General features: G+C 52.8%; 1 protein-coding gene and 1 pseudogene across 1 annotated transcript in view; one reads left to right on the top strand and one right to left on the bottom strand.

Moving 5' to 3' along the window:
- The window catches only part of LOC139273708 (zinc finger protein 721-like), a 494,469-nt pseudogene that overhangs the window by 31,335 nt on the left and 441,668 nt on the right, over positions 1 to 21,466 (top strand).
- LOC139272886 (telomerase protein component 1-like) overlaps positions 1 to 21,466 on the bottom strand; it is a 125,262-nt gene that overhangs the window by 2,582 nt on the left and 101,214 nt on the right. The window contains exons 45-52 of the mRNA XM_070888990.1: positions 16,009 to 16,088; positions 15,219 to 15,351; positions 10,710 to 10,846; positions 7,560 to 7,681; positions 7,282 to 7,428; positions 6,332 to 6,455; positions 5,208 to 5,340; positions 776 to 903 (exon numbers count right to left, since the gene is read on the bottom strand). Of these exons, the coding sequence (XP_070745091.1) occupies positions 776 to 903; positions 5,208 to 5,340; positions 6,332 to 6,455; positions 7,282 to 7,428; positions 7,560 to 7,681; positions 10,710 to 10,846; positions 15,219 to 15,351; positions 16,009 to 16,088 (1,004 nt within the window). The remainder of the gene's footprint in view (positions 1 to 775; positions 904 to 5,207; positions 5,341 to 6,331; positions 6,456 to 7,281; positions 7,429 to 7,559; positions 7,682 to 10,709; positions 10,847 to 15,218; positions 15,352 to 16,008; positions 16,089 to 21,466) is intronic.

The raw sequence follows: 21,466 nt of genomic DNA, 5'->3' as shown, positions 1-21,466 counted from the left end.
ACTTGTCCGCCTTTAGTCCCATTATTTTACAGAGTACTACTTCATTAGTGATAGTGATTGTATTAAGTTCCTCCTTCCCTATAGCCCCTTGATTATCCACTATTGGGATCTTTTTAAGTGTCTTCTACCGTGAAGACTGATACAAAATATTTGTTCAACGTCTCTGCCATTTCCCTGTTCCCCATTATTAATTCCCCAGTCTGATCCTCCAGGGGACCAACATTTACTTTAGCCACTCTTCCTTTTTATGTACCTGTAGAAAATCTTACTCTGTTTTAATATTTCCTGCTAGTTTACTTTCATAATCTATTTTCCTTCTCTCTCATTTTTTTTTTTTTTTTTTTTAAGTTGTTCCTTGCTGGCTTTTAAAAGTTTCCCAATCCTCTGGCCTCCTATTAGTCTTAGCCACATTGTACATCCTTGTTTTCAATTTGATACCTTCCCTTATTCCTTAGTTAGCCACAGTCTTTCCTTCTCATACAGAGTATGGCACCCTCTACACTGTCCCATCAAACTTGTCCCAGGGCAGGTACAGCACGGGGTTATATACAGAGTAAATCTCTCTCTACACTGTCCCATCAAACTTGTCCCAGGGCAGGTACAGCACGGGGTTATATACAGAGTAAATCTCTCTCTACACTGTCCCATTAAACTTGTCGCAGGGCAGGTACAGCACGGATTAGATACTGAGTAAATCTCTCTCTGTACTGTCCCATCAAACACTCCCAGGGTAGGTACAGTTTGGGTGAAGCCCTGAGAGCTGCTGAGGTGTTACCTGTTTGCGGGTCCAGTTTGAAAGCTCGCCATATTGCTGAATGTACGATCCCTCTGTCTGGATGGTGGTGGGGTCCCAGGCAGAGCACCATAAGGTCCCCTGAGAGTCGGCGCAGAGCATTGAACGAGCTGGAGGAGGAGGGAGAAATCCTGTCAAATTCCACCACAGACATCGACTTGCAACACTCAGGCTAACCTGGAGCCGTGGGGATTCATTGCCTGGAAGGGTGGTGGAAGCAGATGCAATAATGACCGTCAAAAGGGAATTGGATAAAAAGTTGAAAAGGAATGATTTGCAGGGCAATGGGGTAAGAGCAGGGCGGAGTGGGGCTAACTGCACAGCTCTATCATAGAACCGGACAGGTGCGATGGGCCGAATGACCACCTTCTGTACTGTAAGATTCTATCATTCTCAGTGTAGGTCGCCAGATAGTATAGCCACAGTAAGCTTTTGAAATACATATCCACGTACAGCACAGATGGTGGCCATTCGGCCCATCGTGCCTGTGTCGGCTCTTGTAATGTCCCATCCAATTCGTCTCACTCCCCTGCTCTTACCACACACCCCAGAAAATCTTTCCTTTACAAATATTTATCCATTTCCTTTTTTGAAAGTTACTATTGAATCGGCCTCCATCCTCCTTTCAGTCAGTGCATTCCAGACTACAACAACTCTGCGGGGAAAAAACATTCTCCTCGTCTCTCTACTGATTCTTTTGCCAATTATCTGAAGTCTGTGTCCTCCTGTTGCCGACCTCCTGCCAGTGAAAGCAGTTTCTGCTGATCTACTCTGTCTAAACCCTTTGTAATATTGATCACCTCGATCAAATCTCCCCTTAGCTTCTCTGCTCTGAGAATAACCCCAGCTTCTCCACCTAACCAAAGTCCCGCAACCCTGGATAGATCTCTTTTGCTCCCTGTCTAAGGCCTTGACGTCCTTCCTTGAATGTGGTGCCCAGAATTGGACACAATACTCGAGCTGAATCTTTGCTGCTCTGGGGGTGTGGCTTAGAACCAACTGTAGCCCCTCCACCACCCACCTCCCCGGGGAGGGCTCAGTCCCAATTGTAGTCTCCGGGGGGGGGGGGGGGGGGGTCAGTAGCAATTGTAGTCCCCAGGAGAGGTGGGGGGGGGGGGGGGAAGGTCTGTACCAATTGTAGTCCCCAGGAGAGGGGTGGGGGGGTGGGTCTGTACCAATTGTAGTCCCCAGGAGAGGGGGGGGGTCTGTACCAATTGTAGTCCCCAGGAGAGGGGGGGGGGGGGGTCTGTACCAATTGTAGTCCCCAGGAGAGGGGAGGGGGATCTGTACCAATTGTATTCTCTGGGGGAGGGGGGGGGGGGGGGGTCAGTACCAATTGTAGCCCCCCCCCCCCCCCCCCACCCCCACCACACCGACTGGGATCAGTAGCACACCGCAGACCTGGGAGGTGGAGCCTGGGCTCTGCCTGCTCTGTGTGGGGCTGATAGTTTTTAAACCCTTTCCTCACCCACTGGTCTGGCGTATTTCACTCACTTTTCTAATCTACCAGCGCAGGCCACCTCGCTTCGGAGTCACCAGATCAAACCCGAAAGGTTTCTCGCAGGGGAAAGTGGAGAGCACAGAGTCAGATAGGATATCCAGACTTATTATCGGCAACGGTACAATAGTGGTTACGTAACTGGACCAGTAATCCAGAGGCCTGGACTAATAGTCCGGAGGCGTATCCCACCATGGCAGCTGGGAATTTAAATTCGGTTAAATAAATAAATAAATAAATAAATAAATAAATAAATAAATAAATCTGGAATAAAAAGCTAGTGTCAGTATGGTGACCATGAAACTACCGGATTGTTGTAAAAACCCATTTGGTTCACTCATGTCCGTTCGGGAAGGAAATCTGCAGTTCTTGCTCGGTCAGGCCTATATGTGACTCCAGACCCACAGCAATGTGGTTGACTCCCCTCTCGAATGGCCGAGTAAGCCACTCAGTTGTCACAAACCACAAGAAATAATACGAATAAAACCCGATGGAGCACCTGGCATCGACCCCGGCACCGGCTTCGGACACGGCAATGGCAAACCCAGCCCAATCAACCCTACACAAAGTCCTCCTGACTTGTGCCAAAATTGGGAGAGCTGTCCCACAGACTGGTCAAGCAACAGCCTGATGGTCACACTCACAGAATCATAGGTTTCAGCCAATGCCCCAGACTCCTCCATCACCATCTCAGAGGTGGCAGCACAGTAGTATACAGTCGAGAGGGTGTGGCCCTGGGAGTCCTCAACATTGACTCTGGACTCCATGACATCTCATAGCTTCAGGTCAAGCTCCTGCTGATTACCACCGACCGCCCTCCCTCAGCTGATGAATCCTCCACATTGACCACCACTTGAAAGAGGCACACAGTAGCAAGGGTATAGAATGAACTCTGGGTGGGAGACATCAATGACCCTCACCAAGAATGGCTCGGTAGTACCACTACTGACTGAGCTGGCCCAGTTCGGCAGCAGGTGGTGAAAGAAGCAACAGGAGGGAAAAACCTACTTGACCTCGTCCTCACCAATCTACCTGTCGCAGATGCATCTATCCATGATAGTATTGGTAGCAGCAACCACCGCACATTGTGGAGATGAAATCCCGTCTTCACACAGAAGACACCATCCATCATGTTGTGTGGCACCCATCGTGCTAAATGAGATAGATTTAGAACAGATCTAGCAGCTCAAAACTGGGCATCCATTAGGCGCAGTGGGCCATCAGCAGTAGAATTGTATTCCATTACAATCTGTAACCTCAAGGCCCATCATATTCCTCACTCTAGCATTACCATCAAGCCTGGGGACCAACCCTGGTTCGATACAGTGTGCAGAAGAGCATGCCAGGAGCAGCACCAGGCATACCTAAAAATGAGGTGCCAACCTGGGAAAGCTGCAACACAGGACTACATGCATGCTAAGCAGAGGAAGCAAAGTGATCCCACAATCAAAAGATCAGATTTAACTCTGCAGTCCTGCCACTTCCGATCGTGAATGGTGGTGCACAATTAAACAATTAACGGGGGGAGGAGGCTCCATGAATATCCCCATCCTCAATAATGGCGGAGTCCAGCACGTGAGTGCAAAAGTGTTTACAACCATCTTCAGCCAGAAGTGCCGAGTGGATGATCCATATCGGCCTCTTCCCGAGGTCCCCACTATCACAGAAGTCAATTTTCAGCCAATTCGATTCACTCCACATGATATCAAGAAATGGCAGAACGCACTGGATACAGCAAAGGCTCTGGGCCCTGACAACATATCGGCCGTTGACTGAAGACTTGAGCTCCAGAAAAAGCTGAGCCTCTAGCCAAGCTGTTCCAGTACAGCTACAACACTGGCATCTATCCAACAATGTGGAAAACTGCCCAGGTATGTCCTGTCCACAAAAAGCAGAACAAATCCAACCCGGCCAATAACTGCCCCATCAGTCTATTCTCAATCAGCAAAGTGATGGAAGGTGTCGCCAACAGTGCTATCAAGCGGCACTTACTCACCAATAACCTGCTCACCGATACCCAGTTTGGGTTCCGCCAGGACCACTCGGCTCCAGACCTCATCACAGCCTTGGTCCAAACAAGGACAAAAGAGCTGAATTCCAGAGATGAGGTGAGAGTGACTGCCCTCGACATCAAGGCAGCATTTGACAGAATGTGACATAAAGGAGCCCTAGTAAAACTGAAGTCAGGGAAATGGGAATCAGGGGGAAAACTCTCTACTGGCTGGAGTCATACCGAGCACAAAGGATATGATTGTGTTCTACAGGATGCACTGCAGCAACTCGCCAAGACTTCTTCAGCAGCACCTCCCAAACCAGCGACCTCTACCACCTAGAAGGACAAGGGCAGCAGGCGCATGGGAACACCACCACCTGCAAGTGACTCTCCATCCTGACTTGGAAGTTTATCGCCGTTCCTTCATCGTCGCTGGGTCAAAATCCTGGAACTCCCTCCCTAACAGCATTGTGGGAGTACCTTCACCTCACGGACTGCAGCGGTTGAAGGAGGCTTACCACAATCTTCTCAAGGTCAATTCAGGATGGGCAATAAATGCTGGCCTTACCAGCAACGCCCACATCCCGTGAACGTATAAAACAAAATACCTGCCTTGTTGCTGCCAATCAGACAGATCATACTGCACCTTCGTATTTGAATTGAGTGGTTTGGTTGATTCATCAATCAAATTGCCTGCAACAGGCAAGCACCATGACAAATTGAAGCAGTTGATACCGAGCTGAAAGATATTGGTTATTTCTGCCACAACCAGGTACCAAGAGAGTGGAAGGGCAGTGCCAGGCCCACTGACCCTCACCCAGTCCCCCAGAGAGAGAGGAGACCACTATCTGGGCTGGATTTGATGCCGATTCGGTGCATACCCGGACTAACCCATTGCTCGGTGGAGGGGATTCCCATCTTACCTCCTCCGGGTGATGTGACAGATTCCTTCACTACAGTTAACCACACCAACGTGTTCACTTTCTCCCCACTGTCCGACCAGGGGATCATGCTGACACTGAAGCACACTGTCAGCTGCTCTGGTTCCTTCTCCTCCTGCGGGAAAGCACAAAGCTAATCCTTATCGACAGTTTCTAAACCAATCTCGTATTCTTGCACCCAACCACCTCTCTTACCCCTTTTGCATTTCTCAGTATCTTTCACCACCTCAGGACATCCCAAAGTGCTTTACAGACAGTTAATTACTTTTGAAGGTTAGTCATTATTATAATGTAGGAAATGTGGCAGCCAATTTGCTAATGGCAAGATCCCGCAGTCATCGATCTATTAATCAGATATAACCTGTTGTTTTTCGATTGATGTTAATGAAAAATAAATATCGGCCCCAGGACACTGGGGAGAACTCTCCTGCTCTTCTTCCAATAGTGGCCGGGATCTTTTATGTCCACCTGATAGGGCAGACTAGGCTCTTGGTTTAACATCCCATCCAAAACTAGGCACCTTCGACAGTGCTGCACTCCCTCATTACTGGCACTAGGGAGTGTTGGCCCTGGATTTTGGGGCTCAAGTGTTTGGGGTGGAACTCAAGCCCTCGCTCTTCTGACTCGGAGTCGAGAGCGAGTCCCACCGTGCCGTAGCTGACACCGAAATGTTGACTCGTGCAGAGGTTCGGTTCCACATGGACCAGCACCCGAGTGGCCTCATTCTTCACCAGAAAGTAAGCATTAGCAGGATATTTGACTGTGGGAGGAGGCATCACCCCAAAGCCCTGATCCTGGCCTCAGCTAATCACCACACACCTTTCCAGCAGGAGTCCCAGGATAGTTCCCCCCCCACCGCCCACCAGAGAGCGGAGAGACCATCCCTTCTGTCTGGGCCTGGGTTTGAATCCAAGTCCCAAAATGTGAAAGGTCAGTGCAGACCCACTGCCCCAGCATACTCCATGAGAGAGGGGAGAGCTTCATCATTCCCTGGGGGATGTGACCCCAGTATCATTCCCTGGGGATTGGGGGGGGGGGGGGGGGAAATCGCCAACATTCCGTGTTCCAGGCTGCTCTGCTCTGAGTAAAGCTCCCCTGGTCCTTACCTCCAAGGCTGGGTTATCTGGTTGTTTAAGGGCCATCAGTGTGGTCCTTCGTGGCCCCAGCACCGTCAGTAAAGAGCCGTCGCTCCGCTCAATAACGCGCGAGAAGGGATAATGGTAGAAGCCGCTGGAGGGAAGAGGAGGTGGTGAGTGGTGATCGGGAGATCGGGAGTCCCGCCTCCAACCCTCTCCACCCATCTCTCCCCCGCCGGGCCCTGCCCCACACCCCCTCCTCCGGGCCCTGCCTCCGCCCCTCTCTCTCTTCGCCCCTTCCCCCACCTCCACCCCTCTCTTCGCCCCTTCCCCCACCTCCACCCCTCTCTTGTCTTTCCCCACCCCTGGGCCCCGCCTCCACCCCTCTCTACCCCCTCGCCCCAGGCCCCGCCTCCACCTCGCTTCCTCCCCCCCCCCCCCCGCTTCCTCCCCCCCCCCCACCGGGGCCAGCCTCCACCCCGCTTCCCCCCCACCCCGCCCCCGGGGCCAGCCTCCACCCCGCTTCCCCCTCCACCCCGCTTCCTCCCCCCCACCCCCCGGGCCAGCCTCCAACCCGCTTCCCCCCCCCCCCACCGGGGCCAGCCTCCACCCCGCTTCCCCCTCCACCCCGCTTCCTCCCCCCCACCCCCCGGGCCAGCCTCCAACCCGCTTTCCCCCCCCCCACCGGGGCCAGCCTCCACCCCGCTTCCCCCCCCCCGCCCCCGGGGCCAGCCTCCACCCCGCTTCCCCCTCCACCCCGCTTCCTCCCCCCCACCCCCCGGGGCCAGCCTCCACCCCGCTTCCCCCCCACCCCCCGGGCCAGCCTCCACCCCGCTTCCCCCCCCACCCCCCGGGCCAGCCTCCACCCCGCTTCCCCCCCCACCCCCCGGGCCAGCCTCCACCCCGCTTCCCCCCCCACCCCCCGGGCCAGCCTCCACCCCGCGGGCCCCGCCTCCACCGGTTTAATTAGGGACACTTACCCCTCCAGCACCGTCCAGTGCCGCCCCTCTGGGGCCCAGATGGTGAGGTTTCCCAGCAGGTCCCCCACCAGGAGGTGCTCCTGCAGTCTGAGCATGCTCAGACAGTAGACTGGCCAATCGAGGGTGAATGAAGACTGGAGACACATCCTGGGAAGAAGCAAGACATTGATAAGATGCACCAACCAACGCTGAGCAAAACACAGCAGAGAAGAGAGGGTAAGAGCCAACATCCCAGGTCACACCTTCCCTGTAACTCTCAGTGCGGAGCAGCTCCTTACCGTACAGAGTGCATCTGTCGCTGGGGACGGAGGGTCCAGATGGAGACGCTCTTATCGTACGATCCCACTGCAAAATCGTTCTCAGAAAAGAAGGAGACAGCACTGATACAGTTCATGTGGGCCTGTGAGAGAGAGAGAGAGAGAGAGAGAGAGACGCCAGAGAGAGGGGGAGGCAGAGAGACAGAGAGAGAGAGACAGAGAGACTTTTGAAAGTTACTATTGAATCTGTTTCCACTGCCCTTTCAGACAACAACAGCTCACTGCATAAAATAAATTCTCCTCATTGCCCATCGGGTTCATTTAACAATCTGTTTCCAACCAACTCTACTCGACTTGCCTGCTTTTGTTATTTAATTTAAAGCTACGATCACTTCCAAATACAAAAAGTCGCTGCATAAATACATTAAACATCATAAAGCATCCGAAGACATTTCACCGGAGTGTTATCAAACAAAATCTGACACCGAGCCACACAAGGGGACATTCGGGCTGGTGACCAAAAGCTCAATCAAAGAGGCTAGTTTTAAGGAGCATCTTAAAGGAACAAAGCGAGGTAAAGAGGCAGAGGGGTTTAGGGAGGGAGTTCCAGAGCTCAGGGCCTCGGCAACAGAAGACACGGCCACCGAGGGTTGATCAGTTACAATCAGGGATGTTCAGGAGGGCAGAATTTGAGGAGCGCAGACATCTTGTGGGGTTGTGAGGCTGAAAAAGATTACAGAGATAGGGAGGGGTGAGGCCATGGAGTGATTCGGAAACAAGGATGAGAATTTTGAAATCGATGTGTTGTTTAACCGGGAGCCAATGTAGGTCAGTGAGCAAAGGGGTGATGGGTGATCTTGGTGAGTTAGGACACGGACTGCTGAGTTTTGAATGACCTCCAGTTTACATTGTGTAGAATGTGGGAGGGCAGCCAGGAGTTAGTTGGAGCAGTCAAGTCCAGAGGTAACAAAGGCCTGAATGAGGGCTTTAGCAGCAGCAGAGCCGAGGCAGGGGCGGAGGTGGAAAAAAGCGGTTTTAGTTATGCTGCGGATATGTGGCTGGAAACTCATTTGAGTCAAATATAATATCTAGATTGCGAACTGTCTTGTTCACCCTCAGACAAATGCTAGGGAGAGGGATGGAGTCAGTGGTTCGGGAACGCAGTTCGAGGCAGGGACCAAAGATAATGGCTTCGGTCTTCCCAATATTTAATTGGAGAAAATTTCTGCTCATCCAGTACTGGATGTCGGACAATCAATCTGACAATTTAGAGACCATGGAGGGGTCGAGAGAAGTGATGGAGAGGTAGAGCTGGGTGTCGTTTGCGTGGAAACCGACTCCGTGTTTTCGGATCATATCTCCAAGGGGCAGCATGTAGATGAGAAATAAAAAGGAGGCCAAGGACAGATCCTTGGGGAACACCAGAGATAACGATGCGGGGGCAGGAAGAGAAGCCATTGCACGATATTCTCTGGTTATGATTAGATAGATAGGAATGGAACCAGGCGAGTGCAGTCCCACCCAGCTGGACGATGGTGGAGAGGCGTTGGAGGAGGATGGAGTGGTCAACTGTGTCAGAGGCTGCAGACAGGTCAGAGTCACAAAGAATGTCATTTGTGACTTTGATGAGAGCAGTTTCAGTTCTGTGGCAAGGGCGGAAACCAGATTGAAGAGATTCAAACATGGAATTCATGGAAAGATGATCACAGATTTGGGAGGCGACAACACATTCAAGGACTCTGGACCGGAAAGGGAGGTTGGAGATGAGGCGATAGCTAGCAAGCAAAGGGTTGTTTTTTTTGAAGAGAGGGGTGACGACAGCAGATTTGAAGGAGAAGGGAACAGTGCCTGAGGACAGAGAACCGTTAACAATTTCGGCTAACATGGGAGCCAAAACAAGAAGTTGGGTGGTCAGCAGTTTAGTTGGAATAGAGTCAAGAGAGCAGGAAGTGGGTCTCATGGATAAGATGAGCTTGGAGAGATGAAGAGGGGAGATCAGAGAAACTGGAGAAAGATGCGAGTTCAGGGCTCGGGCAGGGGGAGTGTCAGATGAAGTTTGGCCATTTTGACATTTGTGAACCTACTTCATCTCATGGAAGGACCCCCTCTTGTTCACCTCCTGGTTTGGTGCCTTGCTTTAGGAAGGATGTCAAGGCCGTGGAGAGGGTGGGGAAGAGATTCAGTGGAATGATCCCAGGAGGGGCTAAGAGAATCAAACTGTTTCATTAGGTCAGAGCAGGTTGAGGAGTTCTGATAGAGCGGTTCAAAACCCTGAGGGGTTTTGGTTCAGGAAGTTGGAGAAAATGATTCCCGCCAGGGGGTGAGTGGGTAGCTGGAGGGCATCAATTTAAGGTCAGCACCAAAAGAATGAGGGAGAGGGTCGTGGGAACTTGCTCGGACAGGGAATGAGCGGCCAGCAACAGTGGTGAATGAGAATCAAGATCAGCTTGTCGAGAGTATAGAACCATTTAAAAGGGCCTGGAGAAAGGGGTGATGGGCAGAATGGGGATAAGGTGTGAGAATGGGATGGTGCGGGACGGAGTGCTGTGTGAGAAAGGGGTCTGAGTGGGGAGAAAACAGGGACTGGGGGGAGAAGGGGACGGAAATGGGACCTGGGCGTGAACGGGGGACCACGGGGGGGGGGAAACGGGGGACCGGGGGAGATGGGGAGGAGAAGGGGACGTTGGGGTGGAGGCGGAAATGGGACCGGGGCGTGAACGGGGGGGGGGGGGGGGGAGATGGGAGACCGGGCGTGAACGGGGACCGCCTTTGAACTCAGTCCCCCAATGTTGAAGATCAGTGTCAAGCTTCCAGTGCCTGGGCATTCAGCTCATGGCCCTAGTGACCAGCACTCACCATCGGGCCTGACCAGAGTGATCAGCCACTTCAGGTTACAACCTGCGATTCTTCCAACACTCTCCATTCGTGGTCAGAGCAACAAGCCAGTTCCCCACTCTCCTGTGACCTGCCTTACAACTTAAATAGGTCTGTAGCTTCCCAATTGCTCGGACAAACAGATCGTGTTTCAGGCTAAACCACAAAAGCAGACTTATTACAGAATATTAATTTATATTTAAGTGAGTGATTTCACCCCCTATTCAGGGGAAGGGACAAATGCGGAGGATGTCAGGAACTAAAATGTCAAACTAAAGGTTTGCCACAGATTCCCACCTGGATGCTGTGTAAAGCTATCCCAGAACTCCACACCTTGAGTTCTCCACTCTGACTGCCGGATACCAGGAACGTCCCAGAAGGTGACCAGCAGAGGGCAGTGACTGCACCTCGATGACATGATGGATCTTCCAAACCTGGAGAGACAAATTGGGGAACGGAAGAGGAGTCAAGCAGCAGAACACCTGGCTGCAGAGAGTTACAGGGCAGTGTAGGATAGTGTGTAATCTAATAGGAAGTGAGCATGAATATCTTTGTGTGATGAGAATGTGCTGTGTGATAGAGGCAAACACATGGAGGGATACAATCATAGAACGGTGACAGCACAGGAGGCCATTCGGCCCGTTGAGCCCGAGCCGACTCTCTACAACACCTCAGCTCGGCCCACGACCCTGCATTTTCCCCACAGCCCTGCACCTTTCAAAACTTCAGGACGTCCCAAAGCACTGCATAGCTAATGAAGCACTCTTCAAGTGCAGTCACTGTTGCAGTGTCGGAAACAGGGAAACCAATTTGTTCACAGCAAGATCCCGCAGGCATGAAATAATGACCAGATAATGTGTTTCAGTGATGTTGGTTGAGGGATAAATATTGGCCCCAGGACATCGGGGAAAACTCCCCTGCTCTTCGAATATTGGCTGTGGGATGTAATATGTCCAACTGACAGGGCAGATAGGGGCCCGGTTTAACATCCATCCAAAAGCCAACATCTCCAACAGTTCTACACTCCCTCAGTGCTGACATTCCAACAATGCACGCTCCCTCAGTACCGACCCTCCCACAGCGCGGCGCTCCCTCAGTGCTGACATTCCAACAGTGCACGCTCCCTCAGTACCGACCCTCCCACAGCGCGGCGCTCCCTCAGTGCTGACATTCCAACAGTGCACGCTCCCTCAGTACCGACCCTCCCACAGCGCGGCGCTCCCTCAATGCTGACATTCCAACAGTGCACGCTCCCTCAGTACCAATCCTCCCACAGCGCGGCACTCCCTCAGTGCTGACATTCCAACAGTGCACGCTCCCTCAGTACCGACCCTCCCACAGCGCGGCGCTCCCTCAGTGCTGACATTCCAACAGTGCACGCTCCCTCAGTACCACCCCTCCCACAGCGCGGCGCTCCCTCAGTGCTGACATTCCAACAATGCACGCTCCCTCAGTGCGGCGCTCCCTCAGTGCTGACATTCCAACAGTGCACGCTCCCTCAGTACCACCCCTCCCACAGCGCGGCGCTCCCTTAGTGCTGACATTCCAACAGTGCACGCTCCCTCAGTACCACCCCTCCCACAGCACGGCGCTCCCTCAGTACAGACCCTCCCACAGCGCGGCGCTGCCTCAGTACCGCCCCTCCCTCAGTGCGGCGCTCCCTCAGTACCACCCCTCCCACAGCACGGCGCTGCCTCAGTACCGACCCTCCCACAGCGCGGTGCTGCCTCAGTACCGAACCTCCCACAGCGCGGTGCTGCCTCAGTACCGCCCCCTCCCACAGCGCGGCGCTCCCTCAGTACCACCCCTCCCACAGCGCGGTGCTGCCTCAGTACAGACCCTCCCACAGCGCGGCGCTCCCTCAGTACAGACCCTCCCACAGCGCGGCGCTCCCTCAGTACCGACCCTCCCACAGCGCGGTGCTGCCTCAGTACAGACCCTCCCACAGCGCGGCGCTCCCTCAGTACCGCCCCTCCCACAGCGCGGCGCTCCCTCAGTACCGACCCTCCCACAGCGCGGTGCTGCCTCAGTACAGACCCTCCCACAGCGCGGTGTTGCCTCAGTACAGACCCTCCCACAGCGCGGTGCTGCCTCAGTACAGACCCTCCCACAGCGCCGCGCTGCCTCAGTACAGACCCTCCCACAGCGCGGCGCTGCCTCAGTACAGACCCTCCCACAGCGCGGTGCTGCCTCAGTACAGACCCTCCCACAGCGCGGTGCTCCCTCAGTACCGCCCCCTCCCACAGCGCGGTGCTGCCTCAGTACCGCCCCCTCCCTCAGTGCGGCGTTGCCTCAGTACCGCCCCCTCCCTCAGTGCGGTGCTGCCTCAGTACCGCCCCTCCCACAGCGTGGTGCTGCCTCAGTACCGCCCCTCCCACAGCGCGGTGCTGCCTCAGTACCGCCCCTCCCACAACACGGTGCTGCCTCAGTACTGACCCTCCCACAGCACGGTGCTGCCTCAGTACCACCCCTCCCACAGCACGGTGCTGCCTCAGTACCGCCCCTCCCACAGCACGGTGCTGCCTCAGTACTGACCCTCCCACAGCGCGGTGCTGCCTCAGTACCGCCCCTCCCACAGCGCGGCGCTGCCTCAGTACTGACCCTCCCACAGCGCGGCGCTGCCTCAGTACTGACCCTCCCACAGCGCGGTGCTGCCTCAGTACCGCCCCTCCCACAGCGCGGCGCTGCCTCAGTACTGACCCTCCCACAGCGCGGTGCTGCCTCAGTACAGACCCTCCCACAGCGCGGTGCTGCCTCAGTACCGCCCCTCCCACAGCGCGGCGCTGCCTCAGTACTGACCCTCCCACAGCGCGGCGCTGCCTCAGCACTGACCCTCCCACAGCGTGGCGCTGCCTCAGTACAGGCACCGGCAATGTCGGGCCTGGATTATGAGGCTCGAGTCTCCGAAGGGGAAACTCAAACCCGGGATGCTCTGAGGCGACAGTGCCACCCTCGGGGCTGACCCCTGGCTTTGATTTGGCCGTTAAGATTCCACAGGGGAAGCTCAGTGAGCAGGAGGCGTTGGCTTCAAGCAATTTAAACAAAGGGTTTGTGTAAAGAATTCTAGCAGGTTTTGAGCCAACATATCTATGCTTCAGCTGTTATTCTGTTAAGATTTTAAAATATTGATGCACTGAGTATTGACATTACTGACACAGCCAATGCGCTGGAGGCAGGGTAGGAGTTATGGCAAAGAGAGTCTCTTTAAACATTGTGGGGCCTAAATTCAGGGTCCGGGTAAAGCCCGTTACTGCCGTCGTGCAGCAGCCATGAGGCAGAATCGAGTGGCCGGCGAGTTGCTGTCCATTGGCCGTCACGATCCAGACTCAGCCGGGGGTTTTGCGGGCGGTCCCCACTTGCGGCCCGCTGCTGCCGACAGCGCCCATTGCCGCTCTCCCACACTTCCATCGCATCTCCCACAAAATCTACCTCAACAAATCCACGATCCGCTGCGCAGTGCCCCCAACAGCTCATTGTGTCAGTGCACCTGGTTTCTCGTGTGTGAGCCACAGCAGCACGGTGGCCCTTCAACAGGAGGGAGGGCGCACTATCACCGCCACCAGGTGGGGTTTTTTTTTTTGCTGGCCAACTTCCCAATTGGCCCGACATTTATGGCCCGGGTTCGGGCAGGCCGCCAACAGGCAGCCTGGCAGCCCCTCTCGGGTGCCAGCTCACTGACCCAACCGAAACCCTCGCTGGGCCAGTGGCCAACTGAAGAAAACGCTGTCTTTCTCCCCTGTAAATGAGGGGAGACACGTGGTGCCGCACACACGTACGGTCACCACCTGAGTGACAGCGGCGGAGACTGGGGCCCACCCCCACCCCCACCTCCGCCGCACTTCCACCCCGACGATAAAAACTTTTACAAACAGAATGTGCGCCAGCTTTTTGGCGGCCATGAATTTAGGCCCCAGTGTCTCCAAACGGGGGCCTCTTCAAACTACAGCAGAGTCTCCCGATAAAGGCAGGATTATTACTCCAGTAACACGACGTGTGTGAAGGATGGTTAATGTAACACAAGAAATAGGAACAGTAGCAGGCCATATCACCCCTCGAGCCTGCTCCACCATTCAATAAGATCATGGCTGATCCGATCATGGACTCAGCTTCACTTCCCCGCCCACTCCCCATAACCCCTTATTGTTTAAGAAACTGTCTATTTCTGTCTTAAATTTATTCAATGTCCCAGCTAACATAACTCTCTGAGGCAGCAAATTCCACAGATTTACAACACAAAATAAATTTCTCCTCATCTCAGTTTTAAATGGGCAGCCCCTTATTCCAAGATCTTGCCATCTAGTTCTAGTCTCCCCTATAGTGGAAACATCCTCTCTGCATCCACCCTGTCAAGGCCCCTCATAATCTTATACGTTTCGATAAGATCACCTTTCGTTCTTCTGAATTCCAATGAGTACAGGCCCAACCTACACAAATGACTGCATGAAATTAATCCAGTCACTTACAGGAGTGCATCGCCAGGTGTGATTGAGGGGTGAATTAGTCAATCAGCCGCCGTGGCTGGGACTTGTGGGGTCCAGATAGAGCAACCTATTGATAACCGTGCAGCATATACCTGGTCTTCGACATAAACACCACCCACACCCCAGAGCGCTGGGTACGATATTGGTGTAGTAACATATGACACACAAAGATCACATGACCATGCGCTTGGGAAATCCCAGACCAGAGAGGGGAGTGTAATTTTAAAAGCTACTTTTAAATGGAGTTAGGTTGGTGCTGCGTATCACACTGCTTGCTGTGACACGCCCCAGCAGGGTTAGGGCAGGGGGTGGGGGTCTGACCTACCTTTCCCGGGAGGGACGTCCCACTGTCGCACAGTTCGGTCAGCCCCGACGGTCAGGAAGAAGGGGACACGGTCCCTGACAGCAGCACTGGAGACGGGAGCACTGTGACCCGTCAGCGTCGACACCTCGTCCGCCTGGAGGGAGCAGAGACAAGCCGTTAGTGCAAGGTTTTTACACACTCACAGGACATGTCCCAGTGCAGGCCATGGTGAATGAGTTCAACCATCACGTGCCCTTCGCCACAAGGAATCCAGCCTGAGGCTTCACAGTGGTGCGAGAGGGCGGGAGGGAGGGAGTGAGTGAGCGGGTGGGCGAGCGAGCGGGAGGGAGGGAGTTGTGTCAGAGAGTGTGAGCCAATGAGCCTGCATTGTGAGAGAATGAGTGTGTGTGTGAGAGATAGATAGTGTGTGAAAGTGTGAGAGTGACACAGCGAGAGAGACAGAGTGAGAGACAGAGTGAGAGACAGAGTGAGAGACAGAGTGAGAGACAGAGTGAGAGACAGAGTGAGAGACAGAGTGAGAGACAGAGTGAGAGACAGAGTGAGAGACAGAGTGAGAGACAGAGTGAGAGACAGAGTGAGAGACAGAGTGAGAGACAGAGTGAGAGACAGAGTGAGAGACAGAGTGAGAGACAGAGTGAGAGACAGAGTGAGAGACAGAGTGAGAGACAGAGTGAGAGACAGAGTGAGAGACAGAGTGAGAGACAGAGTTGAAGAGAGTGGCAGAGAGAGAGAGAGAGAGAGAGTGTTGACTAATACAGAAATGTGTTTAAAGTGTAGCTGAAATGCTCACCTGCAGGGGCTGCCAGATCCTGACCGAGCCATCATCGCTCGCAGTCACCACGGTTAATGTCTCGGGCAGCTCTCCTTGTTCTGTGGAGTGAAGGAACCGAGCGGTTCAGCACCGACTCACTCCGAGACTCTCCCTCTCACCTGTTCCCGTCACACCACCCCCACAACAGGGGCACTGCCCCCCAACAGGGGCACTGACATGCCCCCCCCCCCCACAACAGGGGCACTGTCCCCCTCCTGCCACCGCTGGGACAGGGCAAACACAGGATTGCCCCTGGCATCTCACTGATGAACCCCATTCTTCCTGCGCGATCCCCAAGGGGGAGAGCGGGGCAGTGTGATTTGTTTGGGATTGATACAGGGCTATGGGGAGAGAGCGGGGCAGTGAGATTAGTTTGGGATTGATACAGGGCTATGGGGAGAGAGCGGGGCAGTGGGATTAGTTTGAGATTGATACAGGACTATGGGGGGAGACCAGGGCAGTGGGATTAGTTTGAGATTGATACAGGGCTATGGAGGAGAGCGGGGCAGTGGGATCCTTTTCAGAATGGCAGGCAGTGACTCGTGGGGTGCCGCAGGGCTCAGTGCTGGGACCCCAGCTATTTACAATATACATTAATGATTTAGATGAAGGAATTCAGTGCAATATCTCCAAGTTTGCAGATGACACTACGAGACCTGTGTGTTATGGTACATCAATCATTGAAAGTTGGCATGCAGGTACAGCAGGTGGTGAAGGCGGCAAATGGTATGTTGGCCTTCATAGCTAGGGGATTTGAGTCTAGGAGCAGGGAGGTCTTACTGCAGTTGTACAGGGCCTTAGTGAGGCCTCACCAGCAATATTGTGTTCAGTTTTGGTCTCCTAATCTGAGGAAGGACGTTCTTGCTATTGAGGGAGTGCAGCGAAGGTTCACCAGACTGATTCCCAGGATGGCAGGACTGACATATGAGGAGAGACTGGAGCTTAGAAAGATGAGAGGGGATCTCAGAGACATATAAAATGCTGATGGGACTGGACAGGTTAGATGCAGGAAGAATGTTTCCGATGTTGGGGAAGTCCAGAACCAGGGGACACAGTCTAAGGATAAGGGGTAAGCCATTTAGGACTGAGATGAGGAGAAACTTCTTCACTCAGAGTTGTTAACCTGTGGAATTCCCTACCGAAGAGAGTTGTTGATGCCAGTTCAGTTCATTGGATATATTCAAGAGGGAGTTAGATATGGCCCTTATTGCTAAAAGGATCAAGGGGTATGGAGAGAAAGCAGGAAAGGAGTACTGAGGTGAATGATCAGCCATGATCTTATTGAATGGTGGTGCAGGCTCAAAGGGCCGAATGGCCTACTCCTGCACCTATTTTCTATGTTTCTATGTTTTTATGATTAGTTTGGGATTGATACAGGGCTATGGGAGAGAAACATAGAAAATAGGTACAGGAGTAGACTGTTATGTATCTGGACTTGTATTTACTCTGTACAGCCACCAGACGGCTCATTCCCCGGAGTCCCAAGGGAGCACAGGTATTTAAGAAGGCTCCACAGGTTGGAGAGGCACTTTGGAGACCTGCAATAAAAGACTAAGGTCACACTTTACTTTGAGCTCAGTGTTCAGTCTGACTCTTTCTCCATACACTACAACTGGCGACGAGATACAGATAACGAACCCAAAGATGCAGAGAACAGTGGGCATTCTGGAGAAATTCTCGGAGGGAGATGATTGTGAATCTTTTGTGAAGCGACTCGACCAATACTTTGTGGCCAATGAGCTAGATGGGGGAAGAGAGCACTGCCAAACAGAGCAATCATCCTCAACGTCTGTGGGGCACCAGCGTATGGCCTCATGATGAATCTGCTCACTCCAGTGAAACCCACGGAGAAATCGTACGATGATTTCTGCACACTGGTCTGACAGCATTTGAACCTGAAGGAAAGCGTTCTGATGGCGAGGTACCGGTTCTACACCTACAAAAGATCTGAAGACCAGGAAGTAGCGAGTTATGTTGCCGAGTTACGTCGCCGAGCTAAGACACCTTGCAGGACATTGCGAATTTGAAGGACATTTGGAGCACATGCTCAGAGACTTTTTCATACTTGGCATTGGCCACGAAACCACACTTCGCAAACATTTCACTGTAGAGACCCCAACCTTGAGTAAGGCCACAGCGATAGCCCAGGCTTTCATTGCCACCAGTGACAATACTAAACTAAGCAAATCGCTCAGCACACAAGTGCTGCTACAAGTACTGTGAACAAAGTGATGTTGTTTTCGAATCATAACGGACAGGGCAGGTCTCACATACCTGCAGCTACACGTCCGCAGAGTCCGAGTCCACCATCAAGGGTGATGAATGCAAGGCCATTAACACCTTGTTGGCGCTGCGGGGGTGATCATTGTTTCCATTCACGCCGATTCAAAGGATACATTTGCAAGGGCTGTGGAACAATGGGACACCTCCAAAGAGTGTGCAGGTGAGCTGCTAGGCCTGCTAAACCTGCAAACCACCACGTTGCAGAGGAGGACAGATCCACGGAGGATCACGACGAAACTCTGATAGAGGAGGCAGAGGTACATGGGGTGCACACATTCACCACGAATTGTCCCCCAATAATGCTGAAGGTTGAACTAAATGGATTCCCAGTGTCAATGGAGCTGGACACGGGCACGAGCCAGTCCATCATGGGCAAAAAGACTTTCGAAAGGTTGTGGTGCAACAAGGCCTCAGGGCCAGTCTTAACTCCAATTCGCACAAAACTAAGAACTTACACAAAATAATGGATTCCTATAATCGGCAGTGCTACTGTAAAGGTCTCCTACGATGGAGCAGTGCACAAGCTATCACTCTGGGTGGTACCGGGCGATGGTCCCATGCTGCTCAGCAGGAGCTGGCTGGGAAAGATACGCTGGAATTGGGATGACATCTGAGCGCTATCGCCCGCTGATGACACTTCGTGTGTCCAGGTCTTAAACAAATTTCCTTTGCTGTTCGAACCAGGCATCAGGAAATTCCAAGGAGCAAAAGTGCAGATCCACTTAATACTGGGGGCGCGACCCATCCATCACAAGGTGAGAGCAGTACCATACATGCTGAGAGAACAGATAAAAATTGAGCTCGACCGACTACAAAGAGAGGGCATCATCTCATTGATCGAGTTCAGCGAGTGGGCCAGTCCTATTATCCCAGTCCTCAAGGGAGACGGCACTGTCAGAATCTGTGGTGATTACATAGTAACTATTAATCATTTCTCCCTGCAGGAACAATACCCACTTCCAAAAACCGACGACCTCTTTGCAACACTGGCGGGAGGAAAGACAGTCATGAAGCTGGATCTGACCACTGCCTACATGACGCAGGAACTAGAGGAATCATCGAAGGCCCTCACCTGCATCAACATGCAGAAAGGTCTTTTTGTTTATAACAGATGCCCATTTGGAATCTGATCAGCGGCGGCGATATTCCAGAGAAACATGGAAAGTTTACTGAAGTTGGTCCCACACACCGTGGTCTTCCAGGACGACACCTTGGTCAGAGGTCGGAACACAGTCGAGCATCTGCAGAACCTGGAGGAGGTTCTTAGTCGGCTCAACCGCATGGGGCTCAAGTTAAAACGCTCGAAGTGCATTTTCCTGGCGCCTGAAGTGGAGTTCTTGGGAAGGAGGATTGCGGCGGACAGCATCAGGCCCACCAACGCGAAGACAGAGGCAATCGAGAACGTACCAAGGCCACAGAACGTGACGGAGCTGTGGTTGTTCCTGGGACTCTTGAATTACTTTGGTAACACCTTACCGGGTCTCAGCACCCTGCTAGAACCACGACATGTCTTACCATGAAAAGGGGGCAAATGGGTTTGGGGCAAAAGCCAAGAAAATGCCTTTGTAAAAGCGAGAAAATTGTTATGCTCAAAGAAATTGCTTGTGTTGTATGATCCAGGTAAGCTTTTGGTACGAGCATGTGATGCGTCATCATATGGCGTCGGGTGTGTATTACAACAAGCTAATGATTTCGGGAAATTGCAACTGGTTGCTTATGCATCCAGGAGTCTGTCTAAGGCCAAGAGAGCTGACAGCATGATTGAAAAAGAAGTGTTAGCGTGTGTCTATGGGGTAAAGAAAATGCATCAATACCTGTTTGGGCTAAAATTCGAATTGGAAACTGACCATAAGCCACTTATAGCCCTGTTTTCCGAGAGCAAAGGGATAAATACCAACGCATCAGCCCGCATCCAGAGATGGACGCTCACGTTGTTCGCATACAACTACACCATCCGTCACAGGCCAGGCACAGAAAACTGCGCCGATGCTCTCAGTCGGCTGCCATTGCCCAGCACGGGAGTGGAAATGGCGCAGCTCGCAGATATAGCCATGGTTATGGAAATATTTGAAAGTGAGCAATCACCCATCCCCTGCCCGGCAGATCAAAACCTGGACAAGACGGGACCACTTATTATCTCTAGTCAAAAGCTGTGTGCTTCACGGGAGCTGGTCCATGTCCCAGTGGAAATGCAGGAAGAGATAAAGTGCAAAGATGAAATGTCTATACAGGCAGACTGCCTTCTGTGGGGCAATCGAGTAGTGGTCCCCAAGAAGGGCAGAGACACCTTCATCAATGACCTTCACAGTACCCACCCAGGCATCGTAATGATGAAAGCGATAGCTCGATCCCATGTGTGGTGGCCCAGTATCGATGCGGACTTAAAAGTCCTGCATTCACAGATGTAATACAAGCTCGCAGTTAAAAGCAATGTACCCAGGGAGGCGCCACTAAGTTTATGGTCTTGGCTTTCCAAACCGTGGTCTAGGGTACACGTCGACTATGCAGGCGTGTTCTTGGGTAAAATGTTCCTTGTGGTTGGAGACGCATACTCCAAGTGGATTGAATGTGAGATAATGTCGGCTAGCACTTCCGCTGCCACCACTGAAAGCCTGCGGGCCACGTTTGCCACACATGGCTTACCCGATGTCCTGGTGAGTAACAACGGGCCATGTTTTACCAGTGCTGAGTTCAAAGAATTTATGACCCGTAACAGGATCAAACATGTCACCTCTGCCCCGTTTAAACCTGCGTCCAATGGTCAGGCAGAGAGCAGTGCAAACCATCAAGCAAGGCTTGAAGAGGGTAACTGAAGGCTCACTGCAGACTCCCCTATACTGAGTCCTGCTTAGCTACCGCATGAGACCCCACTCATTCTCTGGGATCCCATCTGCTGAACTGCTCATGAAAAGAGCACTTAAGACAAGGCTCTGGCTAGTTCACCCGGATCTACATGAACAGCTAGAGAGTAGGCAGCTTCAACAAAGTGCATACCATTATAGCGCAAATGTGTCATGCGAGATTGAAGTCAATGATCTTGTATTTGGTATTAAACTATGGACAAGGTCCCAAGTGGCTTCCCGGCACTGTCGTGGCTAAAGAGGGGAGCAGAGAGTTTTGGATCAAACTTTCAAATGGACTCATTCACCAGAAA

The sequence above is a fragment of the Pristiophorus japonicus genome, chromosome 9 (genome assembly GCF_044704955.1).
Source record: "Pristiophorus japonicus isolate sPriJap1 chromosome 9, sPriJap1.hap1, whole genome shotgun sequence".
NCBI lineage: Eukaryota > Metazoa > Chordata > Chondrichthyes > Pristiophoridae > Pristiophorus > Pristiophorus japonicus.
This window is presented reverse-complemented; position numbering and strand designations above follow the sequence as displayed.